The sequence below is a fragment of the Micropterus salmoides genome, unplaced genomic scaffold (assembly GCF_014851395.1).
Source record: "Micropterus salmoides isolate LMB-PRFRI ecotype aquatic unplaced genomic scaffold, ASM1485139v1 Ms_hic_scaffold_3, whole genome shotgun sequence".
Taxonomy (NCBI): Eukaryota; Metazoa; Chordata; class Actinopteri; order Centrarchiformes; family Centrarchidae; genus Micropterus; species Micropterus salmoides.
Window position 1 is genome coordinate 23,762,656 of NW_024042261.1, and position 25,886 is coordinate 23,788,541.

Here is a 25,886-nt window from a genome sequence, read left to right on the forward strand (position 1 = left end):
ATGTAAGACTGCCAGTGTGTAATCTCAGCAACAGCAACATTAGGAGCAGGAGACTGGAGTAGAGCAGTGCAGGAAACAGCTTGCAAAGCAGAACTGGTTGAAGTGAAGCAAGGCAGGGGAGGGTAGAGTAGGATGGAGTCTCAGTTATCCTACAGTTCTTGAAAAGAGCACAGCACCGCTGGCTGGACCAGGGGCTGACTGGACTGGACCAAACTGGACTGTGTCATCAGGGCAGAACAGCTGAGTTCAGGTGGACTGAGATAAACAAGGAACCTTAGTTCAGGTGAAGCCTATACTGCTGGACTGGATCAGGCTGGAATTGGAGTCAACATCAGTGGATTATGGGTTGTTCAGCCAGTGTGGTCCTGCTCCTACGCTCAGTGGGCGGGGCCGACTGCGGTCACATGTGTTCTCGACAGGACCAGATGTCACTGGATGATGCCACTCCCACCTTAGAGGGTTACACCACTACCACCTCACCTCTGACCATCATTGTAATGGTAACCAACACTACTGCACCTCCAACTCCCCATTAACAGTCTGCCTAATGCATGTGTGGGCAGGTAGAGGGGACTACAGTATGTGGGTGTGTGGTAACTGTGTGCACAAAGGCATCATATTTATGTACATGAATGTATATTCTTTTTCATTTTAAATTATAATGATGGATGTACGGATGTCCTGAGCCGCAAGGTAAAAAAAGTCTTGTTTCAGTTTTGCTAATGTAAAGCAGAAATTTTTTTCATGTGTATAAAGATTTATTTTCTTAACTGTGTATAAAATGTATTTAGATTTCTCTATATCTCTGCTTTTCCTTATGAAACTCTCTCTTTTTTTACTGTGTCTTTCTTCGTCTCTGTTGCTGAGGTTGATGTATGATTAGTGATTGGGGCCTGGTTGTTTGCCTTCACAGCTGAAAGGCATAAAGACGGAAATGGAGGGAGGAGAATTAGAGGGGGGTGGTGGGGTCAGACATGAGGAATCTAGTTTCTGTGGGAAAAATCTGCTTTCTCTGCATATGGCCCACAGAGAAGATGATAAAAATAGCTATTCAAAGAGAACCATGAATAAGATGGTTGACAGAGTGAATGGATGAATGCATAAAAGGATGTATGACAAGAAGGAATTGATGAATGAATTACATAAAAGTACATGTGTCTCCTTACTGACTATTCTTTTCAGTGCAGTGCATGCATGTCAGCCATCTGTTTGGTATCCGTATGCATTAGTGTTGGCCGGCTTTTTTTATTCCCAGAAAGACCCTGGTTTCTGTAAGCCCAGTGGAAAAAATGTTAGAATTTTGGCAGTGTGGGATCTTTACAGTCACCCCTTCTGTTTCTCCTTTCTTCCCTCCATAAACCTCCCGTCTCTTCTAGTCTTACTGTTTTTCTGATCTCTGTGGCAAACTAGAGTCATGATAGTTTACACTGCAAAAAAGTTTGCCTGCTGATTCCTGTACTGTAAGTATAGGAGCATGTGCCGATATATTCTTGCAGGCTGCACTAGAAGCTAGTTCATTAACTCTGCCTTTTGCTGATCTAGCATGCTATATTACTGTGTCAAAGTAAGAGATTCATCAGCACCACAACAATATCATGTTGGTAATATTTTTTTTACCCTATATTAGTTAGTCACCTTTTCATGCTTCAAGAAAGCAATCTGATGTGTGATTCACTAGTAGTGACTTACACAAGTGTCTAGGCCAGACTTGACGCCAATGTTAAGTTTAAAAAGATTTTGTGACACATAGTTGCATTAGACACTACTGTAGGGAGTCAGGCTTCTGGATATAAGGTGAATCAATTGAAAAAGTACAGCTTTGTGTCATCTGCATAAAAATAATGCAGAATAATTAAGTAGTAATTAAGTATGGAGCCATTATTACGAATGTCCACAAGTGATTTTAGTGCCATATTCAGAGCTGAAAGAACTAAAACTGATAGCTGTGAGTCATTCAAAACTTAATGGTATACATGCATTCTCCTAACTATAGCATATACTTTCTTGAATCGTTGATTTGTGGTCATTAAACCGAACAACTGGTTTGTAGAAATGTTTGGAAACTGGTCTTTAGTTCTTAAACTGTTTGATAAAGAGAGGGTTTCTTTAACAGCAGTCAGCCAATCTTCAGTTTTAAACTGAGTGAGAATAGTCCCACTGGCCAATGTATTATTCATAATTGTCAGGATAAAAGGTAAAACTGTTAAAAAGACCTCTAAAAGGAATTTGGAAGAATGTCACCATGGTCTCTAAAGAGTCCTTGATGGAAGGATATACAAGTGTTGGGGGGGTGGGGGGTAATAGACTATGGGAGAATCAAAAGTCTAACACATGCTACATAAGTCATTATCCCCTAGCAGTCAGATGTGCAGTATACTCCCTTTACCTCTCTCCATCTCTCCCTCCAAGCTTGACACTGTCTTTCTGTTTGTCACCCTGTCACTGACACTGTGGTCAGGGAAAGAATGCAAATCCTCCAGTGTCTCTTTGGCCACTATCAATCCTCTTTGGTGTTGACCTCTTAAGACCACTTGATTGGCATTTGATAATGTGGTATTCGTTGGTTAACTGGTTGTTGACAAGATGTGCGATTTGGGGAATCATTTGACTGTTCAGTGCGGAACTGAGAAATGAGGGCTGCTTATGGTTTGCAGAATTACCTTCACAGAGCTGACTGGACAGACTGAAATAGATGTGTTGAGTAGCCAAGCCACCACAAAAACAGTGTTGTATGTGTGTTTTGGAACAAGGCAAGAAAGTTGGTGCGTTGTCTTTTCACCACTAACTCGACACGTGAAATTGGCCCCACAAAAGTTGAGAACACTGGTTTTCATTAGAGGAGCGACTTATCTTAGATGTATGAATCCCATTAGTCCCAATGTGGCTCTCCCCAGAACCTTTATTGCTCTAATGATGTAAAGCAGATGGCTTGTGTCTAGTTTCTTCTCTTCTCTGCTGTCTCAGCTGTCTCTGTCGCCTTCTCTCTCCCTCTCTGTCCCTCGCTCTGTACTCCCTATCAATCTTTCACAGTCTTTCTCTTCTTCCACACCCCCGTTCTCTCTGTTTTTTTCACACTTTCCGTACATCTTTCCTTTAAAAGGATGATAAGCCTTTAAATCTGTGCTTGAAAATGACACAGACTAGCTTGTGAACATAATGGGCAAAAAGGTAAACCCCATGGTTTCTCTCCATCATTGTCTTAATCATTTCCCAACTTAGATTAATTATCTTCTTTTTTCTTCAGACTAATTCAGAGCTCCTCCTCTCCCTCTGTCTCACTCCCTTGTTCACAGTTATGCCGGAGAAAAATAATGCTGTGAGCCCCCCGCTTAGTGCCCTATATGTGCCCTCCACACAGCCGTAGTTTACCAACATCAACACCCACTCTATCTCACCCCTGCTAAGAGGGATGGAAAGAGAAGATACAGAGGAGCGGGGGACTGAAGGAGAAATCTTAAAAGGGATGTTTAATAGGGTGAGAACAAGGGAGCAGGGAAGAGACAGAGGGAGAATCAAAGGAAAAAGAAATAAACGAGTGCGCTGCTGAGGGTGTTTGATGAAATGAGGAAGCGATAGGAGGGGATGAGAGGGAGGACTGGAGAGATGGAGCCAGCTGAGGCAGCTGGTGCAGAACAGAGGATGGATGGAGGGAGGGAAAGAGTAAAAGAAGAGGAGGGAAGTTGAGCTGCTGTGTATTGCCGCTGATGTTAAATAGGCTTGAAGGAGTGCAGGGCTAAGAGCGTAATTATGATTCACTGTTTTCAGATGCAAAACATCAAAGGTTATTAATGGTTATTAAACTAGCAAAACATACAGTTGATTAAGATTAATGCTTTACTTAGGAATCTCCTGGTAGACAGGGCCATTTTGCTGTTTCACTTTCTAATGAACATCAGAGCTGCAGTCATTAAAACATACTCTTTACTCCTGAATCACAAAATCTTATAAACAGCAAGATGCTAGGTTAAAGCTAAACAGATAGTAAACTTTGGCATTTAATTTATTTGACATTTCCATTACATGTAATGTTACATTTCCATTACAGATCTGTTATTTCACATTACTTGACCAAAACCAACTGCCAAGAACTGACGTGAGCATGACATACTGTAGCATGAACTATTATACTTTTACATGTAATATAGCATGAACTATTACAATATTACACAGAGGAGTTGGAATAGTGGTGAGCAGAGTCCGCTTTATAATGAACTGCCAAAAATAGTCTCTATATGAACAGCGTGTTCTGTAGATTATCCAGAGTTTGTTTTTAGAAAGAGATGTTGGTGCTGATTTTTAAAACTATTATATTCCGATGCTGTGAGCACCACCAATGAAATTCAGTTCAGCTCAATTGCATTGGGGTGGAGGCCTAACATTCAGACACCTCTTTGCAAAATATGGCCAAATAAGAAAAACATCTGCATTTTTTGACCACTAGAGGTATGTGATAAAATATGTATCACTGTGTCTTTATGTGTCAATTGAATCCAAAAAGCCTAATGGAGGTGCTTTCTGTAATGTGTTAACAGTAGGTGTACCATTTTGTGATGTATCATCAGGAGTTGTTTCCTCTTGTACTGATCTCTGTTCTGCTATGAGGTTTAATCTGAGGAAGTGAGTGTCTGTGTGTGTGTACAGGCAAACATAGATATAAAGGTTATTGTGTATTTATGTTGTGTTATGTTAATTTATTTCAGTAGGAACATGCATCAGTGAAAACCTCAGTAGTTTTTTTTTTGTGTATTTTTTATGTATTAATTTTATGCTTTTACGTGTATTGTCTTGCAGACAGTGTCATTTGGAAGGAGGTGGGAGACAGGCTAGCATTAGACCAGGAAGCTGATGGTTTGCAAGTTAGTGTGGAGTGACAGTGTGCTATTGATAACTCTGGATAAAGGAAGATAGGTTGCCGAGAGTTTGACTTTGGGTGTGTGTGAGCACATGATAGGGTTTAACTGTAGAGTGATTATCCCTTATTGTGTCTGTTTGTATGGTGTTTAATGTGGAGTGTAAAAGCATTGATTGTCTGTAAGCTGTTTCCCTTAGTTTGTTTAGTTCAGATAACAGTGTCACTCTGGGAAAGTGAAAGACATTGCGAGTATGATGTGTAGAAACTGGTTTCTCGTTTACTGGGGATTTTTTCTGTGTTTGCATGTGTGTGTGTATGTGTTTGTGTGTGTGTGGTTGTGTGCGTGGGCTGACGTGTGTGTTGGACATCAAACATCAACTTCCTCTACATCCACGTGCACTGACACAAACTCATAAACCCAGTCAGTGTTAGTTCTGCTTCTGATAGAGCACATGCCGGCAATGTGTGTTTAGTTTAGTTCACTTTTTAATTTAGCTTGAACCCTTTTTCTCTCTAGGTAGTGACAGTTCTGCTGCTTCTTTGTAATACTGTACACACTTATTTGCGAACTTGATTCTGCCCGCAATGAGCTTCAGGAGCAAAATCACCTTCAGGAAGAAAATAAAGAGCAAAAGAGTACGATCGGATTTCAACCGGCTGAGCATTGTATGTATTCTCTTTCTGTCTCTGTCTTGGCACATACAGATGTTTAGAAGTTGTCAGTCATAGTCATAATTGTGATTTATATATCTTTATTATAGACCATAGTCTATGGCCATTGTACTGTAATCAGCAATTTATATTATGTTGTGTGCTTCATTTCCTCCTATGTTGAAAATTTGTTTGTTACACTACTTTGAGCCACGCTGTGTGACAGGAAGAGCCAGATAGCAGAGAATGCTTTGAAGGTGACAGAAGAACGGATATGTGATTAATGATGCATACCTACCAGAGCTAATGCTACATTACTCGATCAGCTCACGAGGGGAAAGCCAGACTTTCTTCTGAAACATTTACTGTGACGTCACATGGGTCAGAGTAGAGTCACTGTGCACCTATGAAATCCTCAACTAGCCTGCCTATTGCTTTTCTCTTATTATCAGTTTGATTGATTGATTACTTATTTCACCCATCGCAATTTCTCAGAGTTGACTCAAAACTCAATTTACAGTCATTTAAAACAATGGAAAGCAGCAAATCCTCACATCTCAGAGGTGTATTTTGTGTTTTTGCCTAATTCATTTCATTTGTTCAAAAGGTTAATCAATCACATAAATATGATGACATGTTGTTGACATTGTGTTAAGAATCAAATTGGCTAATCAGTCAGTAAAGTTTGACTGAACAGAAACAAGAAACAAATACCTAGACACTCTAGACGAACTGCAGGTGACTATAATGTAGGTCTTGACAGAGTAATGTATAAATCATGCTGACCGTGTAAAACAGCACACTCGTTTTATTGCTGCATGGGGGGAAACACTGTAAACAGTGTACAGAATGGGTGGTAAGGGCAGTCCTTAAGACAGACTGCCCTAAAACATAGCTCACGTTCAGTTGAGTTACATTTTTGCTTTTCTCCTCTGTTCTCTGTCATGGTTGTAGCTGTGGTGTGTAAAAGCCCCGGTCTGCATTGCATGCGTGTGAACCAAACCAAAGATCATTACTTCCTTGCCTTCCTCGCCACAGCCTGCTCCAACTCTCACTTTGCTGCTGCTGCTGCTGTTGTCTGAACGACAGACGTACTTTTCCGTTGTAATCTGTAAAACACACGTTTAAACGGTTGTGTTGTTTTGTATGACTCATTGCCCAGTTAGATAATCCTTCAGCATAGTTTTACATCTCTTTGACAAAAGAGAAAGTTAGTAGGCTATGTAATAGATTTTGTCAGAAGTGCATCACCATTTTACAAGTTCTAGTTTGGTGGTTTATGTACTGAGTGTGTTAAATCTGGTTGTGTGAGAAGAGGCATACAAATAGAAGTGACTGTTGAGGAGTGACTCTTGTATGTGGTGTTCGACGTTGCTTCATTTACTGAAAGGAAAAATCCACCTGTATCATGTTGCTTGTCCTGTTGAATGAAGCTGTTACTTAAGCTGTGTTAAGTTAAAAGTCTTAAACCACTCCACATAATGTATTGTTCAGTGTGGTGTGTCACGGCCTCACTTCAACCGTCGTGCTACTTCCTCTATGATTCTTTTAGGTCCAAATGATGTCATGGCAAAACACAGGAAATGTCATGATCATAACTGTATCTGTCATGGATACTGCTTTTAATAAACTATTGATGCTGTAAGAATAAAGTGGTTCACAAACCAAAAATTGGTTTTAGAAGGTTTGTGTATAATTTAAAAATCTCAATACAATTCTCAAATTACAGTCCAGAGTAGAAGTGTTAGTAATCAGGAAATATTGACAGGTGTCACTTATACAATATGTGGTGTTATCATATTGCATCATCTTATATCTTACTGTATCTTATGGTTTTGTACCGTATTGAGGTTTGATACCCAAACAAGTGAATACTGATCAAATGTCTCTGTGTTTCCATTTGCAGCAGGAGAAGCCTAAGCTGATTGATCCTCTTGACTATGAGACTGTCATCTCTGAACTGGGGGATGAGTTGAAGGATGACCCTCTCAAAGACCTGCTCCTATTCCCTGACAATGATTTCTCGGTGCGTATGTGTGTGTGTGTGTGTGTGTGTGTGGTGGTCTGATGGTTAAGTAATTTATTATAAGTTTATTGTATACTAATTCCTGCAAGTTACCAGAGGCTGAGGTGAAATATTTTGTCTGCCGTTTTAAGCCTTTATTAGACAGTGTACTGTAGTGAGCTAAAACAAAGCAAGGGGAAATAGAAAGTGGGGGTGACAGGCAACAAAGGTCCATAGCCAGGCTAAAACCGGGAAAGTTGAGATTACATGTCAGTGTTTTAAAACCAAGGCAAGTAGAACAGCTTGTGATGTGTCAAAATACTTTATTTTGGAGGAGCAAAATATGTTTAATTGATTAGTGTTATTTAACAAAATATTTTTTTGCATTTTCTAAAAACATAGTTGAGTTATAAAAAACACACTAAGTTAACCAAGTTAAAAAAACTATATATATATATGATATAAAACATAATCCTCATTGCTGATGTTGTTGGTTACTGGTGTGAAGTCGCACAATAGTAATTCTTGCATCTATAAAATACAACACATTGCATTGTGGGATTGTTAGCAGAATTTAGTGTACATGCCATGGACGTTACTTTTGTGATGGTGATGGAGCAGTGAATAAGACTAATGCCTTTGGTGTGATAGACCTGGGTTCAATCCCCCACTGTGACACAGTCACCAATGTATTAACCTCTAGTTGCTGTAGTTGCTAGCGGTGTGCGACCGCTGACATATATAGCAGTTGTATGTCGCTTTGGGTAAAAGTGACAGCTAAATCAATAAATGTTCCATTGTGGTAACTTTTAAGGCACTACATTGTGCATAAATCTCAGACTCAGAATCAAACTACACACTGTGGGCAGTAAATGTATATATATATACTACATAGGGAGTGATTTTGTCAGTTCGTAATTTGACAATGATTTATTGTGGTTTAAAATGCAGCACGTGACATCTTTTCTCCACTCCAGCATGATTCACGCTAATTATGCATGTTAAGTGTTGCGGCCTTTTCATTACGGTCAACAATTTTTTCTCTCTGGCGTCGTTTAGGTCTGTGTTCATTAGTACTTTTATTACAGCGCTAATGCGTTTCTGCAGATGCAGATACACTGCATTACTGTGACCTAATTGGCTGCTTATGCTAAAGGAAAACGTTTGCTTTTGGACCTGATTTTGTAGCTTTAATGCATGGTTCTGCTGTTTCCCAGCTCTGTTTGGCTAAAACACAATCTCCTCTGATTTTCTTTGTCTAGCCTTCCCTCTACTGTCAATTTCCATAATTGTAAATGAAAGCGGGTTGGCAGATTATTGCTAATGCACAAAAGGCATTTACTAGGTCTGCTTCATTGCCAGTTGGTTAGTGAGCTCAGCCCTCTAGCCAGCTGATTGGGTTGTATAAATCAAAGTCTGTCTCTGTTCACACACAAAGACCTTAAGTGTTGATATGTTTTCATTCCCATCCTGCACAATCATTTAGAGGACCATTTCTGTTTCTTTTTGAAAATGAACTGAGTGAAATTCACCTTAAAGGTTGAATGTTGATATTCCGTTCCATGGCTTATTAAATATACTTTATATAATTAAAGCTGCTTAATTCAAAGGTCGGTCTAATCACTACTTAGAGAGGGAATACTTATTAAGAGATTTGACTTGAATTATTCATCTTCACTGCAATAAAACTGGCCAGAAACGATTTCAAGAAGAGGGAATGAATTAATATTTCATGAATATACTGGATAACATTTTGCATGTCCTCTCAAATCATCGCCCGTGAGGTGTTAATATGTAAGGAATAAAGCATGACAAGGAGTCCTGATAAGGAAAAACAAGATTAAAGGTCTGCAGCCATACTAGAATGATTAGGCTACATCCTCTCAGAACCATGCATGTCTGTACAAAATGTCATGGCAATCCATCCATTATATATATATTTTTTCTAGATATTTAAGTCTAGACCAAAGTGGTGGATGGATTGACAGGCTGACATTCCCCTCCTTAAAGCCATGTTGCTATCATGGCTAAAATGGATGAGATTTAACAGAGTCCATTTTTTGATAAGGATACCTTGGAGTGCATTATCACAATGACTATATACTGTGGATAAAAAAACAGTAGAGCTTGTGTTGCTATCATTCATATTTACATTATGTTTGATTAGTTTAACCAGGGAGACATGTTGCTGTGATTATCTGCAGATGGTTTAGGGTTTAGGGTGAGGGTACTTGAAGTGAATTATTAATATGCTGGGCCACCCACGAGCCTGCAGAACAGCTTGAATGCTCCTTGGCATAGATTCTAGGGATGAACACCATTTGTCCAAAAGATGTTCCCTCATTTGGTGTTTTGATGAGCACCATCTAACAGCTCCTTCCTCAGTTGCTCTTCCTGAGGCATCTTCCATTTTCTACTCATTAAAGTGTGTTTTTGGAGGAGTTTTTCCTTTCTTCTGGATAGATAGGATAGATAGGATAGAGGATATCGTACACTGTACAGATTTGCGAGATCTGGTGTCTGTAAGGGTCATAGAACATGATTCAAATCTGTTTGGTACACATCAAATCTTTACCATATTATTTTTTTCCATTCATTTATTTAGTTTTTTTCCTTTATTTTTCATCAATCTGTACAGTGTGTTTTATTTATTCAATGGTTTAACGGTTAAACTATATAGAAAGAAATATTTTTAGTTGCCATGATTTCATATTACCTGTGAGTAATTAACTTAGAAAATAGGATGATTTCCTAATAAAAATAATCATTATTTCCCCCAGAAGATATTTTGAGCCACCCAGATGTTCACTCTCGCCTTGTGATCAGTTTAGTAGATGACAGCCTAAACAACACCCATGTTTATTAGATATGACATTTGCTATGTGAAATATCACCTCTGCTCTTTTCCCCTGATGGTGAATGTTTTATCTCATCAAATCATTTTTATGTTGTGGTGTCTTTAATTTCTGCTGACGTGGCTCACCCCAATATGTAACATACAATAAAGCATTTTTTTGATGAACAGTATTTCCTGTCAAGTTAACGGTCCTTTCCCCATTCTTTAATCCCTCTAGGTATCCACTGTGCCTCAGGAGAGTCGGACTCTCAAGTCAACTGTTCCAGAGGGGGCAGAACTACAGGCTGAATGTCTGCTGGTCAGACAGGTGAGGCGTTAGTGTGTCAGTGTGTTAGTCAGGACTGAATAAAAGCCACTGTGGTTTGGAACTGAATAAGGTTTCAGTTGGTGGTGGTAAGGTTTGTCAGTTCAGGCTTACTTCCTGATACCGGTGAGGGGTTTTCACCAGCCCTCTAAATATACCAGATGTGTGTGCATATCTTGATGTGTAATTGCCAGTGTGTGTATGTGTGTGAGGGCTAGGGCTATCAGCGCTAATTTCAGATCCACCAGCTATAATATCTAGGGCTCAGTGGAGAAATAATATCTGAGTAGACGGAAACTCTCCAGACAGTACTGTCACAGCTCACTGGAGAGTATGTGTCTGACTCTGTGTGTGTGTGTGCATGCTTTCCTTTCTGAGGGTTGATGTTGTAGCTGATAATGTTTGGTATGTCTATAATTATGGTTAACAAATGATTAAGATCTTTCTAAACAAATTAATTAAAGAGAATAGCCACTTGTGTATGTACCATACAAAGTTGTAGTACACACCCTGTGAGATTACTATTTCAACCCTTGAGATAGACAAGTAACCTATTAAGATGTCATTTGCAGACTCCTTGGGGACAGAGTCTTAATTCAGTTCTTTTTATAATTTAAATAATCTCATGATGAACATCGGTAACTAGGCCTCACAAGAGCTGAGGTCTGACTGTACTTTCACTGTATTGTAGCTTTCTTCATTGTCTGCAGACTTTCCAGCTGCCCCAGGTCCAATTTTCCCAGAGAGGCACTCATTTTTGAAAGTTAATATTTAATCATATTCACCCTCATCTCCATCCTTTCCTTCAGGCCTGTAAGTATTACAACTCTGAGCTAAATGTGGTCCAGTTCAAGTATGATGACTACGCTGGAGACTACCGCCTGCTGCCCAGGTAATACACTAGAATCCTGCCCTCTGAGTTTACTGCATGGGATTTAAAAGAGTAGTTAAATATTTTGGGAAATACACCCCACTTTCTGGAGGAGAGTTAGATGAGGAGATTGATAGTACTTGTATATCTAAACACGGTATATGAAGCTACATACATTTACATTTACAATTACTCTTACATTTGAGGAACAACATCATCAGGACACAAGCATCAACAGAGCATCAACTACAGATCTACAACTGACAATACATACTAGTAAGAGCAGCAATAAATACTAGTAAGAGCTCATAGTACATATCACATCAATGGGGTAAATACCTAGGGAAGGAAGTAAGAGTTAACAAAAAGTGCAATCAAAACAAAAAAGTGCAATCAATACAAGATAATTGTAAGGGATAGAAGAAGAAGAGCACAGGAAGTGCATGTTAGAGGTTTTATAAGAGGAAGTGTTCTCGGAAGAGATGACGCCCCTGCTCTGATGGCATGTGGTAGCTTGTTCCATCATCGTGTTGTCACAGATGAGAATAGCCGGGACTGGGATTGCTTTGTGTGAAGGGATGGCAGAGCCAGGCGGCGTTCATTGGAGGACCGTAGCATCCGAGAAGGAATTGTATTATGGAGTTTAGGTAGATGGGTGCAGACCCAGTAGTAACTCTGTATGCAAGCATTAGTGATTCTGGAGGCCACGGGAGCCAGTGGAGGTCACTGAGTAATGGAGTGACATGAGTCCTTTTGGGCTGATCAAAAACCAGACGCGCTGGTGCGTTCTGAACCATTTGTAAGGGTTTCACTGCACAAGCTGGGAGACCTGCTAGGAGGGCATTGCAATAGTCGATGCGAGAGATAACCATGGCCTGTACCAGAAGCTGGGTGGCGTACTGAGTGGGGTAGGGCCTGATTTTCCTTATGTTGTATAGAGAAAAGCGACATGACCGAGAGACAGTAGCAACATGGTCTGAAAAGGACAGATGGTCATCAATCATGACACCCAAGTTTCTCACCACCTTGGTTGGAGTGATGGTTGCAGAGTCAATTTGTAGTTTGATGTTATGGTGGGTAGATTGCTTGGCTGGAATGACCAAGAGTTCAGTCTTAGAGAGGTTTAGTTGAAGGTGGCAAGCCTTCATCCATGCAGATATGTCTGATAGACAGTCCGTGATCCGCGCCGAGACAGTGGGATCGCCTGGCGGGACAGTGGGATCGCCTGGCGGGAAGATAGATAAATTGAGAAGAGAAGGGGCCCAAGCACTGAGCCTTGGGGTACCCCTGTGGAGAGGCAGTGGGAGGAGGATAATTGTCCTTGCCACAAAACATTGTAGCAACGCCCCGAGAGGTAGGATTCGAACCGCAGGAGTGCTTTACTCGAGATGCCCATTGCTGAGAGAGCAGATAGCAGGATCCTGTGGTTGACTGTGTCAAAGGCAGCTGATAGGTCAAGCAGGATAAGAACTGAGGATTGGGCTGTGGAGGAGGCTTTAGTAGCGCTTTAAAAGTGGAAAGCTACAGCCCGTAGATAGTTGTCTTAGCTTAGCATAAAGACTGGAAGTAATGGGAAACGTGGTTGTGTCTGAGAGTCTACTTTTTTCTGCACTCTTGTCATCACCCTGAGATCGGCAGGAAAACGGTGGAGACACCATTAACCAGTTACTACACCCAGTCATAGCATAGAAATAGCCCGGCACATAAGCCCCATAAAACTCAACTTGTCATTTTGGCATTACACTTTGACTTCTGTACTTATTAAACAAACATGACATAATATGTCAATTGATGAACTTCAGATGTTCTGGTAAGTGGATTTTGTTGCCTATGGAAAGAGCCAGGCTAGCGGTTTCCCCCTCTTTCTAGTCTTTGTGCTAAGCTAAGCTAATGGTCTCTCGGTTGTAGCTTAATCTTTAGGCTACAGACATGAGAGTGGTATCTACCTCTCTGCAAGAAAGCATATTTCCTAAAATGTTGTAAACATTTCTTTAACCTTAACTTTCCCATTGGGCTCTGTAATCCTCAAAGAGTTTTTTTAATTGCCAAATTCAAATGTGTTTGCATTTCTCATAGTAAGGTGTACCTTTTTGGTTTAGGTACCAAAACTTAATGTCGGCACTAGTACAGAATAATTTCAAAGGGTACTCAGCCCTAGTTTCATATAGGTGTTTCCTTTCTCCTGTTACTGCAGTATTTTATTAATCATGTTAATAAAATGCCACAAATCCTATTTTCTCATGAATAGCTGCTTTATGCTATACATTATTTTGCAGTGTTTGATGGCAGTGAATATTTAAAACATCTGTATTCAGCTTTGTTTGACTTCTTGACTTGACTGAAGACATGCAGGACTTATTTCCTTATGAACACCCAGCACCAGAAGTGGCCGCTAAGGATAACCACAGTTTGTTCCACTGAGGTGGGACGTCATTAACAAGAACATGATGGTGGCCAGTGTTGAGTGAGAAAGAAGAGCGAAGACATTCCACTCGAACAAATGTTAACTTTCAGTGCTCCCTCGATCCCATTTTTAAATGTCAGTCAAGCAGACACCCATTCAGTCAGTCGTTTATTTAAATCAAACTGTCTGTCAGCTGGAGTTCTGTCGGGTTCCCTGTGAGACTGACCCAGAGCAGCCCTGCAGTTACTGCTCTACACCACAGGAATGTCCCGCTTCTGTCCCATGGGTTGCCAATGTATTCTTTTAGTCAGTTCACATAACCTCTGAACTGACAACCAGGATTAACTGTAAAGTAAGATGCAGCTTAAGCCCAAATTAGAGCACAGTCATACCAATTTATGTTATCTCTTTGTAGCTGTGGAATTAGCATGAAAGCACAAACACTACTGTTATATTGTGTTTTTAAATGACTAACAAGCTAACTAACTGTAGGCTTACGGGTTTGTAGTGAAATACACTGGGGAAACCATTGTACAATGGGAATCTACAGCTACTGTATATGTGTGGTTGTCACCACTGGGATTAAATGGAGCGATCTTCATCTGTGCAGGCCAGTATTAGCATTTCTCTGTCAGTGGCCAGCCCGCAATCCCCAGAAATCTTCTAAACATAGTCCCCTTAAGAGATTTTTTTTTTGATACAGCTTTTACGACTGTGTGACTTTTAGCCAAGGGTGGTTCCAGCGTTATCCTCCACAGACTGCAGCCTCGCTGTCTGCAGCTCACAGCACACACACAAAGGCATTTTATCCCATAGCTCACACACAAAGACGGGGCAGCCTGTGAAATCAGTGGAGCGAGATCGAGTGAGAACTACCTATTGTTGACTCCTGACGGAGATCGATGAAGCAGAGTCAGCCACCCACAGTCCTTTGCACCGCTCAGATAGAGTGGATTAATTAAATTCCTGAAATCATTTTCTCTTTCCATCAATATATTTCATTATCAGAGTTCCCCATTTTTCTTCTTGCCTTTCCCCATTCCTTTACAGGAAACTGTACAAGGCAGAGAAGCTGCCCTCCCATTCTTTTGAGATTGACTATGAGGACGTGGACAAGGATGAGGTCAGTAATGACCATCTTCTGACAAATGCTTTTAGAATGAATGCATTACGTACTGGATACATCCTGCTCAGCCTCATGTTTAAATTAGTTTATCGCAGCCTTAAAGCTGTTAAAATATACTTTGCTAGAGAAGTTAGCTCATTGCAGGTCAGCAGGACATTGTTTATGAACATAATTTGACTGACAAATGGCCATCCTAAGATAGAATGAGTCTCGGAGAGTCTCCTTTTCATTATTGATCATCTGCTCAGAGGGATGAATGGAAAGCTGATGTATCTTTGACTGGCCGTATTTATGTTGTATGCTGTATGTATGTTACAGGATACCACCTCCCTGTCCTCATCCAAAGGGGGAGGGGGAGGTGGTGGTGGTGGTGGCGGAGGAGGGGGAGGGATTGGTGTGTTTCGGTCAGGCTGGCTCTACAAAGGGAACTTTAACAGCACCGTCAACAATAGCATCACTGTTCGGGTGAGGAAATGTCTGATGCTCTCCGTTTTCATGCGCACACACACTTTTTCTGTCTTGCTTTTTCAGCCCGATCCTCTTATCTCCCCCTGTTTTCAGCTAAAATATTTTAACATGCTCTCTGGTAAACCTGGTAAACTTAGTCAACTCCAGGAGTATCATCAATATATCTACATTATTGTTTGCTGTTATGGTCATTTTTAGTATATAATCTAAATAATTTGTTGCCTGTAAATCTGTGCAGTCATTCAAGAGGAGATATTTCCAGCTCACCCAGTTGACAGATAACTCCTACATCATGAACTTCTACAAAGACGAGAAGATCTCCAAGGAACCCAAAGGGTGCATCTTTCTTGACTCGTGCACTGGTGTGGTACAGGTGAGTTTTAAAGCGTTCAAAAGAGCACAAAACAATATACACCATATTATAAATGTATGGGCTTGTGTATTTAGAGTGATATAGGGAGGATCTTTAGGCTCTCCTCCTTCCAAAACTACTGCACACTACCACAAAACATGAATGGGCTGGATGTAAAAAGCAGCATAAAAAAGATCATAACGTCTTTTATATCTACTGTAAGCTATTGTTCGCAAAGACCTTCACCAGAGCATTCCTGTATAAACAAAACTCAGCAACAGGAAAAGTAAACGTTTTATCTAAAAGTATTATTTTTTATGAGGACACATTGTGTTTTATAGTTGTACTGCTGTAGGTTTGTAGGATAACAATGTAGTGCCTGATGTCCAAGTCAAGATGTTATTGTGTTGCTTCAAAGACTAAGGGGAGAATTTGACCTTCCTCTTTTACTTACCCAGTCACTGACAAACCTCATGGATATAATTTGTATGTCTCGGCATGCAGTTTAAAGACGCAGTTGTCGAGCTTAATTTATAGTCATTGCTGGATGTACTGTGGGTTTGGGAGTTGCGGTTTTCTCTTTCTTACAAGGACCATAATGGTAATAAGCTTTTTGATTTATTATTTTTTTATCCTTATTTAATTGTATGTATCATTCTCAAGAAAATCAATCTTATCTATCTATAGGCAGCATTAGTTCAGTCAGTGGGGACTTGGCTTGGGAACCGGTTTGAGTCTACTACCGCCAAAGGTGCTCTTGAGCAAGGCCCTGAACCTTTAACTGCTCCCTGGGCGCTGCAAGATGGCTGCCCACTGCTCCTAATTAGACAGTAGACTGCTGATGGATGGATTATTTAACAGAATCCAATTAAAAACGAAGGACACTATATCAAACTTACATAAGACTTTACAAGTACCCAAGTGTGAATGCATACTGTATTTTGTTGTAACTTCCAAACCATAATTTTCTTGTTGTTTTTTTTAAATAAAAAAACTGTTACATGATATTATATTTATCCAGGAATTAAGCTAAGCTAAGGAACCTTCAAAACCTGCATGTTTAAGAACGAATCACATTTTCCAAAAAACAAACCAAGCTCTGTTTTTTTGTTGTGTAACCACTTTCTCGCATCCATCCGTCCATTCATCACCCCTAAAGAATAACCGCCTAAGGAAACATGCTTTTGAGCTGAAGATGAACGAGGTTACGTACTTCGTGCTGGCCGCGGAGAGCGAACAGGACATGGAGGAGTGGATTAGCACGTTGACCCGCATCTTACAGATCAGTCCCCACGACGGTCCGGCTCCTGACCGCAAGAGTTTGGACCTCACCGACCATCGGCAGGGTGAGACTGGTTCTGTTTTTGTATTTAGGAATACACAAAGTCTAGCTATGATGGATGCGGAGAGGAGGGGGCACTGAAAAACAGTTGGAAAGAGCAGGAAGGGCAAGGAAGCACAAATGGTAATTTAGAGGAGAAACGGGTATTTAAAGAGCAGTGAAGAGGAAATTTTAGCATAACTTCAATACATGTATAAATCATGGTGCCCTAAAGAGAGGAATGATTTTATACTCAGTGTCAGAAAAAAATTAACCTTTCCCTCTGTCTTACTTACTCCAACTAAATCCAGTATGTGCCACCTTGCCACCGCCTTCATGGGGATTTCTGCTGGGTTGGGTTGGGGCTCAGTAACATCACTCTCAGGAAATGAGGCCTGACACTAACCAGTGACTCCACCTTTGTTTAATTCACCATACCTTGTTATTAAAAACTTAACATGGAACTCAACCTCAAGTGCCAGCTCTGTGAGAGATTGGGCATGGGACCACAGCCTGTAACATAACACACACTGACAGAGCATTGAGCCCATTGAAAAGTGGTGGAATGATATAATAGCATTCAGCCGTCATGGCTCTGTGGTCTGTTAGCATGCCTCTAAATCTGGCTGCAGCGTGTGGTGACCTACCATTAATGAGCCATTTTGTTCAGCATGGCCTCTGGGAAGAATTGCTCCAGGCAGATGAAGGTTATATTTCTGCACAAGCCTGCCTGCCAGCCTTATGATCCATAAATACCACAAGTGGAGTCATATTTTATTCTGAGGTAGATATGTTCATTGCCTCTGGTTAGTGTGTATTTAGTATACTGCTGAACATATTTTAGAGAATTGTAGAGAATATAGCCTTTAACCTATGGGGAAAATGGACTGCTTAGATAAACTTTCCCATCCACTCAGTGTTGGCAGCCATCACTCATAAACAGACGTCACTCTCAGGACTCGTGACTGAATTTGTTCTGTCTGCAGATGTGTTTGACCTGTCGGTGAGTGACTGCTGTTTGCAGGAGAATGAAGAGACCACGACAGAGAATGGCATCAATCCAGAGCTAGCAAAGGTTGGCTAACCTGAAATCTCTCTGCTGCTACTCCGTTACAGTTACCATTATGATACTTTATAGTTGATGCATGTATTGCGCACCCATCAGGGTCCACTTAAAGGTACCCTTTGGAGTTTTTGACCATTAGTGGCGCTATGGAGCAAGGTTTTGCATTAGGATGCACATGTTTACACACAAGCAAGCTTACGACGTGAAACACATTGCTGCAGATGGTTTCACTTTTTTTATTGATCAACAGTTGGTGATGGTAATGCACCAGGAGGTGTAGCAATGTGACAGCAAAAGACAGGGAAGAATAAGACGGCTAGTTTGTATAAACAAACATTGTTTCCAGATATTCAAAAAGTTGACATTAATATTTTATGAGGAAGGAAATGCATTTGTCATGTTTTTACAGGCCTCAAGGGTACAATGTATTTTGGTTGTGTTTACATTCAAACACTGAATATAAACACAACTATTATAACTGATACCTTTAAGCCATTAGAATGCATTACTTGACAAAAAAGAGGAAAACCTTGCTGTTTTTACTGATATCACAATTCATAATGAACAATTTATTATTAGTGTCAAGTTCTTTGACTGTCTTTTTCTGTCTTTCTTGTAATCTTTTACGTAACAGTATATCTCTGAGACAGATGAAGGAATTCGCTCTGTCAGAAGAGAAGAGAGGCTGAATCTATTCTCGCTGGACCCTGATACTCCTGTAAGTATAAAGAATGTGGCTGCCCATCTACATGTGTTCACTGTTTTTTTTATTTTGTTATTTAGTTTAACCTTTACATGACTGACCAGATCTCATGAGTGAAATTGTCTCAGTTCCGATGATGATAACAAACTGTGTTTCACCAACCACAGGTTCTGAGGGGCCCACGGGCCGAACATCCATCAGTTGAGAACGCAGCAGTGCGTCCGTTTGAAGAGAAACTGGGCAGAAGGTTTATGATAACCTGCCGATCACTCAACCTCATGCTGCAGGGCTGTATCAACGAGAGTGAAACTGGACCGGTCACTAATGTGAGGATTAGAAACATTTGCCTGTTACTTTCAGACGTTTTTTCAAACTTACTTCAAAACTGACTTTTGCATTATTACGGCTTTATGAAAAAATTGGAAATGGCTCTATAATCTGTAGATGCTAAAAACTGTTTTCTGGATTTAATCCAGGGTAACAAGCTTTCTACAAGAATAAGAAAAAAAAACTAGAGTATTTCTAGTCATATATAATATCATATATATATATATGACTAAGCTGAATCTGCTCTACCAGATTGAACCCTTCTTTGTGTCGCTGGCTCTACTGGATGTACGAGAAGGGAGAAAGGTGTCCGCAGACTTCCACATAGACCTCAACCATGAGGCCGTGCGTCAGATGCTCGGAGGCTGCAGTAATGGGACAGGTGGTCCAGGGACGGTCGGCGGAGGTCAGGAAAATGGCCTGTGCTCCCCTGCTGAGAGGAAGCCTGGGGACTGTGACCTCAGCCCAGACATGGAGCACTGGCTATGCTTTCCCAAACAGGTAAAGGGATGTTACTCCTACAGTATGATCCTTTCCTTTCATCCCTTACACTCCATTTAACATGTAGAATGACTCTAATATGCCTTTCCAATGCTCTCCATGCAGGCCATCTTCTCTGTGACCAACCCCCACACAGACATAGTGATGGTGGCAAGAGTGGAAAAGGTGCTGATGGGAAATATTGCCTGTGGGACAGAACCTTACGTCAAGAATACAGACTCCAGCAAGGTCAGAAAGTTTTCACTGTCAGTTCAGACAGCATCGCTGTTTACATTGCTTGATTTATTTTCTATCTTGACCCATAACGTAGAGCTAAAACCTTTTAAATTGTCTTATCTTTCGAAGCAAGCTGGGGAAAATGGCTCATGAAACATGCTGTTAGGGCATTTATTGTAAGGGAAATGGCTTAATCTACTCAAACAATTTAATTTATGACATTTACAAAATGGTTTTCCTGTCAGGCCAGAGTTTATCTTTATCACTGAATGCCATTCCGGTGGGATAGTTTAGAAATGAGGTATTTTCCAAGATCCAATCCAACACATTTCCTAGCTTCCCTGCTGGAAGTTCTCCAAGTGGTCCTTGTTTAAATTGCTAAATGAATCACCAGACAGTCAACCTGCTGCCAGAGTGATTGAATTAAACAACTTCTGGTTGAGTCTGTCACTCAACTAGAATTTAGGGCTTCAACGCATCCCATTGTATTTAAAAATATCAGCTGTGGCGTCTTGCTCACATTTCCCTCTGTCCTTCTTTCTCTGCTTGTGTCTCCTACAGACTGTCCAGAAGATTTTGAAATCCAACAAACAGTTCTGCAGTAAACTGGGGAAGTACCGTATGCCATTTGCCTGGTCTGTCAGGTCAGTGGCCACTGGTTGAAGGCTCAGTTGTCTAAACATTTTAAAATACAGTATATCTACCATGTTCTCTTCACAGGATCTGATCTTTAACCTTTCTCTTTCTATGTATTGTAGGTCAGTGTTTAAGGACAACCACGGGGCACTGGACCGAGAGTCTCGTTTCTCACCTCTCTTCAAACAGGAGAGCAACAAGATTTCCACAGATGACTTGATTAAGCTGGTATCTGAGTTCAGGAGGTAAGGCATACTGTAGGCTTTATCTATAAATTAGGCCTCTCCAAGGCAAGATATACCATTCTTACAACATTTTATTGAAATTTGTGTGTGTGCAGGGCTGAGAAGGCCAGCAAACTGCAAACTATTCCTGGGGCGCTGGACATCGCAGTCGACTATGTTCCAATGGAGCATCCTAGTATGTCCTCATTTAATTACTTTCCCTCTGTCTGCGTTCATTCATGTTCTCATTCTGCTGTGTTTCTGCCCCCCTCTTCCTTTCTGCTCCTCTACTCTGTCATGTGTTTGAAACTCTTTCTTCTCTGTGCTTTCAGACTGTGTGACATCCTCCTATGTACCGGTGAAGCCCTTTGAAGAGCTGAGCAAACACCAGCCCACTCTGGAGGTGGAGGAGTTTGTCCAGGACACCACCAAGTTCACACAGCCGCACCGCGTCTACAGAAACCACATCTACGTCTACCCGAAACATCTCAAGTATGACAGCCAGAAGAGCTTCGCCAAGGTATATCGGGGTAGTGTTATTAACAGTTTAAGAGGAGTTATGGTTGTAAAAATTATCCAAAATCACTAACTGTACAATTGCTGTATAAGTGCCTTTTGTTTTCACTTCAAATACTTTTATTGTTCACTGTTTTTTGTATGTGGGCAAATTTTAATGTTACAATGGTCTTCTTGTTCACAGGCTCGTAACCTCGCAGTATATGTGGAGTTCCGCAGCTCAGACGAAGAAGTTGCCAAACCTTTAAAGGTAGAAAGCTGTCCCACAACATGCTGATGGGACATTTAGCTTTTATATGACTCAGTTTTCCCCAGTTAAACTCAGTCTAAAATGAGAAACTGTCTGAGCATGAATTTATTTTGTGACCCTTTTCCTATTGGTTTTTTTCTAGTGCATCTATGGCAAGGCGGGAGGTCCGGTCTTCACCACAGCAGCCTGTGCCACAGTCCTGCATCACTCCCAGAACCCCGACTTCTACGATGAGGTAATAGATAGAACGGGCAATTGCCACATAGATATCATCAGAACCTGGAAGTGGATTTACTTTATCTTTATCTTTAGCTTTAGCGTGAACAAGAAGATGCTTGCCAATCTGTAGCATTCCTTTGTGCCCATTATAAAAATCCATTCCATGCTATTGTGTCTCCAGGTGAAGATTGAGCTTCCGACTCAGCTTCATGAAAAGCACCACCTTCTTTTCTCCTTTTACCATGTCACGTGTGACATCAACGCTAAGACGAATTCTAAGAGGAAAGAAACGCTGGAGACCCCAGGTGAGTCGGTGGTAGATCCGGGGCTGTAATTTGGTCCAACATTTTATTTTGCAGCAAGTTATTCTGTGGTTGGTCTTTTCCACCATTCAGTATATCACCATTTTGTATTTCTGTGTGTGTCTTTTTAGTGGGGTATTCTTGGCTGCCTCTCCTCAAAGAAGGCCGTCTGTCATCTCAGGAGTTCAGCATCTCTGTCTCCTGTAACCTGCCGCCTGGATACCTGGCCATGAAGGAAGCCAGCAATGCCAAGGTCAGAGGGAGGAAGGAGAAGGAAGTGATAGAGGGAGGGAGAAGGCCACAGGGTGTATAAATATTAAAAATACTGCCGAATAATAGAAACATTCATTTCTGTGAGAAGAAGTGTACTAAGCATTACAGCGTGTGATAAATGCAGGGTTTGAAGGGAGCGAACATGGGTTGGCGGCATCCTTACTTTCCCCATTTTACAGAATGGAGCAGATGTGAAATGGGTCGATGGAGGAAAAGCTATCTTCAAAGTGTCCACAAATGTCGTCTCCACAGTATACACTCAGGTAAGACCATCACCTGGGTTTCTCCAGTTGGTGTCCAAGGTATACCCTGCACCTTGTCCGGTGAATGCTCGGATAGGTTACATAAATTGTAACAGGATAAGAAGTATAGAAAATGGATGGCAAGATGGCTTCTCTACCGATTGTTTCATCCACTACATCCTTGTGAAAATGAGACAGAATTAGGACATCCACTGTTTATCCACAAAGGGGCATGTTACCTCGAAATGAGGAAATTTTCATTTTCTAAGCTGTTCCATCTCAGCTTTCTCCTGCAGAATTTAAATGAATGGGGTTTAACTGTAAACCGGAATTGTAAAATGGATGTAAAATGACCATTAGATGCAGAAATTAAACAAATTATGCAGCATGCAAAAGCAAATTAACGATGTGAGCCCAAGATGCACAATCAGCATTGGTGGATAGAATAACGGTTTCCTTTTCTAATTTGTCAGTAGAGGATGTTTGGAGTGCTGCACAGCAAACTCTTGATTGGCTGGGGGGGTTGTAAATCAGATCCGCCTCTGTCCTACTTTCACTTGCGATGGCTTATGAAATACATTGATATATAAACAACATTTAAAAATTCTCTGACAGACAAGTTAGCGATAGAATCAAAAAAAGGAGTAATGAGTAATAACAGTACAATATGTTGTCATTTCAAAAAGCTAGAGAAAACACAGGTCTTAATGTTTTGTAAAAATATTGATGGATACTGATGTCTCCTCTGTAGTGTATCATGAGTAAAAAAATACTTGTCACAATAACCATGGTGATTATTTCATGTTCTTTTAAAAAAAAATACTTGAAGTGCTTGAGACGAGGCTGAGAACGAACCACTCAATGACATTTTGATGTGGTAAAGTGGTAAAGTTCACATTTAGGATAAACTGTTTGTTAAAGAGAAACCAGTCCACTAAGTCTTACTGCAGATGCTGACTGCTGACTTTTATGGATTATTCTCTCTGTTCCAGGACCCCCACCTGAACAGATTCTTCCAGCAGTGCCAGAAGAGAGAGCTGGACCTCTCGCTACCGCCTACCTCCAACTTCCTCAACTGCCTGAAGGTCAGAGAAAAGACACTATTTCACCGCAATTTTAATTTATTGTGAATTAGAAAAAAACAAGGCCTTGGCTGCTAACCACTTTTACATACTCTTTATGCTTTGTGTTTTTTATATATTTCCACCCTTCTCATCCTCCAACTTCTCCACCTCTTCCTCCCTCCTACGCCTCTTTTCCACCCTTCCCCAGGGTCTTCTCAGTATGGAGAGAATCCCAGTGATCATCCGATTTCTGCCAGTGCTCTTCAACCAACTGTTCAAGGTCCTGACTCAGAATGACAATGACGAGGTCACGACTGCCACCACCAGGTAGGCAGTGGTGCTACAATGTTCAACATTTGGATTCACATCGTGGTGGGGGCTCAGTGGATGTGGTAAAGCACACAGTTAAAAAAAAACACATAGTATGTAAAATTGTAAAAACTGTTTAAAACACCATATCTTGTTTTTATTTATTTATTTCTGACTTATTTTGGTTTTCATTGTTTGATTCATCCAGTGTCATAAAAAACAATTTAACAGCCAGCCTTTGAAGAGAAACAATGAGGAGAAGAAGTGTCAATGTTTGACTGTTTTCTGTCATTGTTTAAGTATAAGGGCTGTAATTAAGAAAACTATTTGTTGTTGGCTTGTGTTTTCAGAGTGCTGGTCCACATTGTTGCAAAATGCCATGAAGAAAACCTGGATCACTACCTGCACTCCTATATCAAGGTATAATAACATAGTGGGTGGTGTGCTTGCAGTAATCCTTAGAATGAAGTGTGTCTGGTTTTGCATGGCCATTAGGACTGTCTGTGCTCAAGAAGATCGTATTATAATTTGGAGAGCAGTTGTTTTCCATGAACATGGAATCTCGGCACACACTATTTCAATTCAGGAGGGAAAAAATGGAAAAGAGGACTTCTTGTGTTTGGATGTGTGTGTGTGTTTGGGCCAGCAGGAGTGTGGAGAGGGCCACGTGCCCATGGCACTTTGCAAACACACACAGAGAAGTAGGGAGAGAAGAATAAGAATAAGAAGAAAGGGTGATTGAGTAGGAGGCAAACTAGGACATTTAGCCCGCTCAATCAGAAACACAAGGCGTGTTTGTTTTAGTGGGGAAATCAGCAAGAGAATTAGAGAAGAGAGCTGGAGAAACCACAAGACCTGTTTCATGTTGGCCGCAGTAAATGAAAACTGCAGCGCTTAAAGAGACAGTGGCAAAGACGAATGGTGGGAGGTAAGAGAAGAGAACTAGCAGAGCTAATGGAAGCAGGGTCGCCATAGTAACAGATTGGCATGATGTTCAGCGGTAGTGGTGCCCAATTTAAACTGCTGAGTGTGTGTGGATGCGTACATGTGAGTGTGAACACGTGTGTGTGTGTTGAATGAGAAGGGGGAAAGAGAGGGGCTTGAAGTCACTGCTGCATGAATTGAGGAGTATGCTATAATATAATTTGAAACCGTACACATGTTTTAGATTTTTATTAAATATTTAATTTGCCTTATTTCAAGATGCTGTGTAAGTCTTTTTGTTCACGTGCATCTACAGTATTTGTAAATGTGTGTATAAGTGCAACTAGTGAAACAGAAACAATGAATGAGCAAGTATTTTGATTATACAGATTTATTTTTCTTTTCTTTTTCATCCAGAAAATAATCAGCAGAATGGGGTGCCCTGGTGGTGCCGACTATTGTCTCGATAAATCAATTAATCATCTACGAAACATCCTAAAGTGGAAAAATGTCCACTAAAATATTCTAGCACATGCTATTAAATGTCTTGTTTTGTTTGACAACCTGCCCAAAACTCCCAAAATATTAATTTAACTATAAGGTAAGACAAATAAAAGCAGCAAATTCTCTAATGTTTTGTTAACATTTTTTGGTATTTTTGCTTGAAAAATCAACTATTAACCAGTTATGAAAGTATTTGCCTGCATGAACTGCAACACACCTGGCATCTGGACAGGGGGATCTTTGTTGCATACACTTCCCTCTCCCTTATATCCTGCCATCTTTTTACTGTTGCCCCCAAAAATGCCCAAAAAACTAAGTTTGATTATGAAAAGAATTGTTATTTGCTGCTGTAATGTATGTTCACCTTTAACTGACTACCTCTGTCTCCTTTTTTCCTTT

The 25,886-nt window shown here is 40.7% G+C and overlaps 1 protein-coding gene across 2 annotated transcripts in view; it reads left to right on the forward strand.

Moving 5' to 3' along the window:
• The first annotated feature begins 341 nt into the window (after positions 1-341).
• Positions 342-25,886, forward strand: part of dock10 (dedicator of cytokinesis 10) — a 43,131-nt gene continuing 17,586 nt past the window's right edge. For both annotated transcript variants that reach the window (XM_038693463.1, XM_038693462.1), the window contains exons 1-25: positions 342-500; positions 7,410-7,529; positions 10,583-10,672; positions 11,479-11,561; positions 14,995-15,067; positions 15,389-15,535; positions 15,777-15,911; positions 17,050-17,236; positions 18,198-18,286; positions 18,912-18,995; positions 19,148-19,306; positions 19,560-19,808; positions 19,914-20,036; positions 20,586-20,668; positions 20,783-20,905; positions 21,001-21,080; positions 21,217-21,404; positions 21,585-21,650; positions 21,793-21,885; positions 22,051-22,174; positions 22,303-22,424; positions 22,624-22,707; positions 23,679-23,771; positions 23,959-24,077; positions 24,410-24,479. In XM_038693463.1, coding sequence (XP_038549391.1) covers positions 342-500; positions 7,410-7,529; positions 10,583-10,672; positions 11,479-11,561; positions 14,995-15,067; positions 15,389-15,535; positions 15,777-15,911; positions 17,050-17,236; positions 18,198-18,286; positions 18,912-18,995; positions 19,148-19,306; positions 19,560-19,808; positions 19,914-20,036; positions 20,586-20,668; positions 20,783-20,905; positions 21,001-21,080; positions 21,217-21,404; positions 21,585-21,650; positions 21,793-21,885; positions 22,051-22,174; positions 22,303-22,424; positions 22,624-22,707; positions 23,679-23,771; positions 23,959-24,077; positions 24,410-24,479 — 2,943 coding nt within the window. The remainder of the gene's footprint in view (positions 501-7,409; positions 7,530-10,582; positions 10,673-11,478; positions 11,562-14,994; positions 15,068-15,388; positions 15,536-15,776; positions 15,912-17,049; positions 17,237-18,197; positions 18,287-18,911; positions 18,996-19,147; positions 19,307-19,559; positions 19,809-19,913; positions 20,037-20,585; positions 20,669-20,782; positions 20,906-21,000; positions 21,081-21,216; positions 21,405-21,584; positions 21,651-21,792; positions 21,886-22,050; positions 22,175-22,302; positions 22,425-22,623; positions 22,708-23,678; positions 23,772-23,958; positions 24,078-24,409; positions 24,480-25,886) is intronic.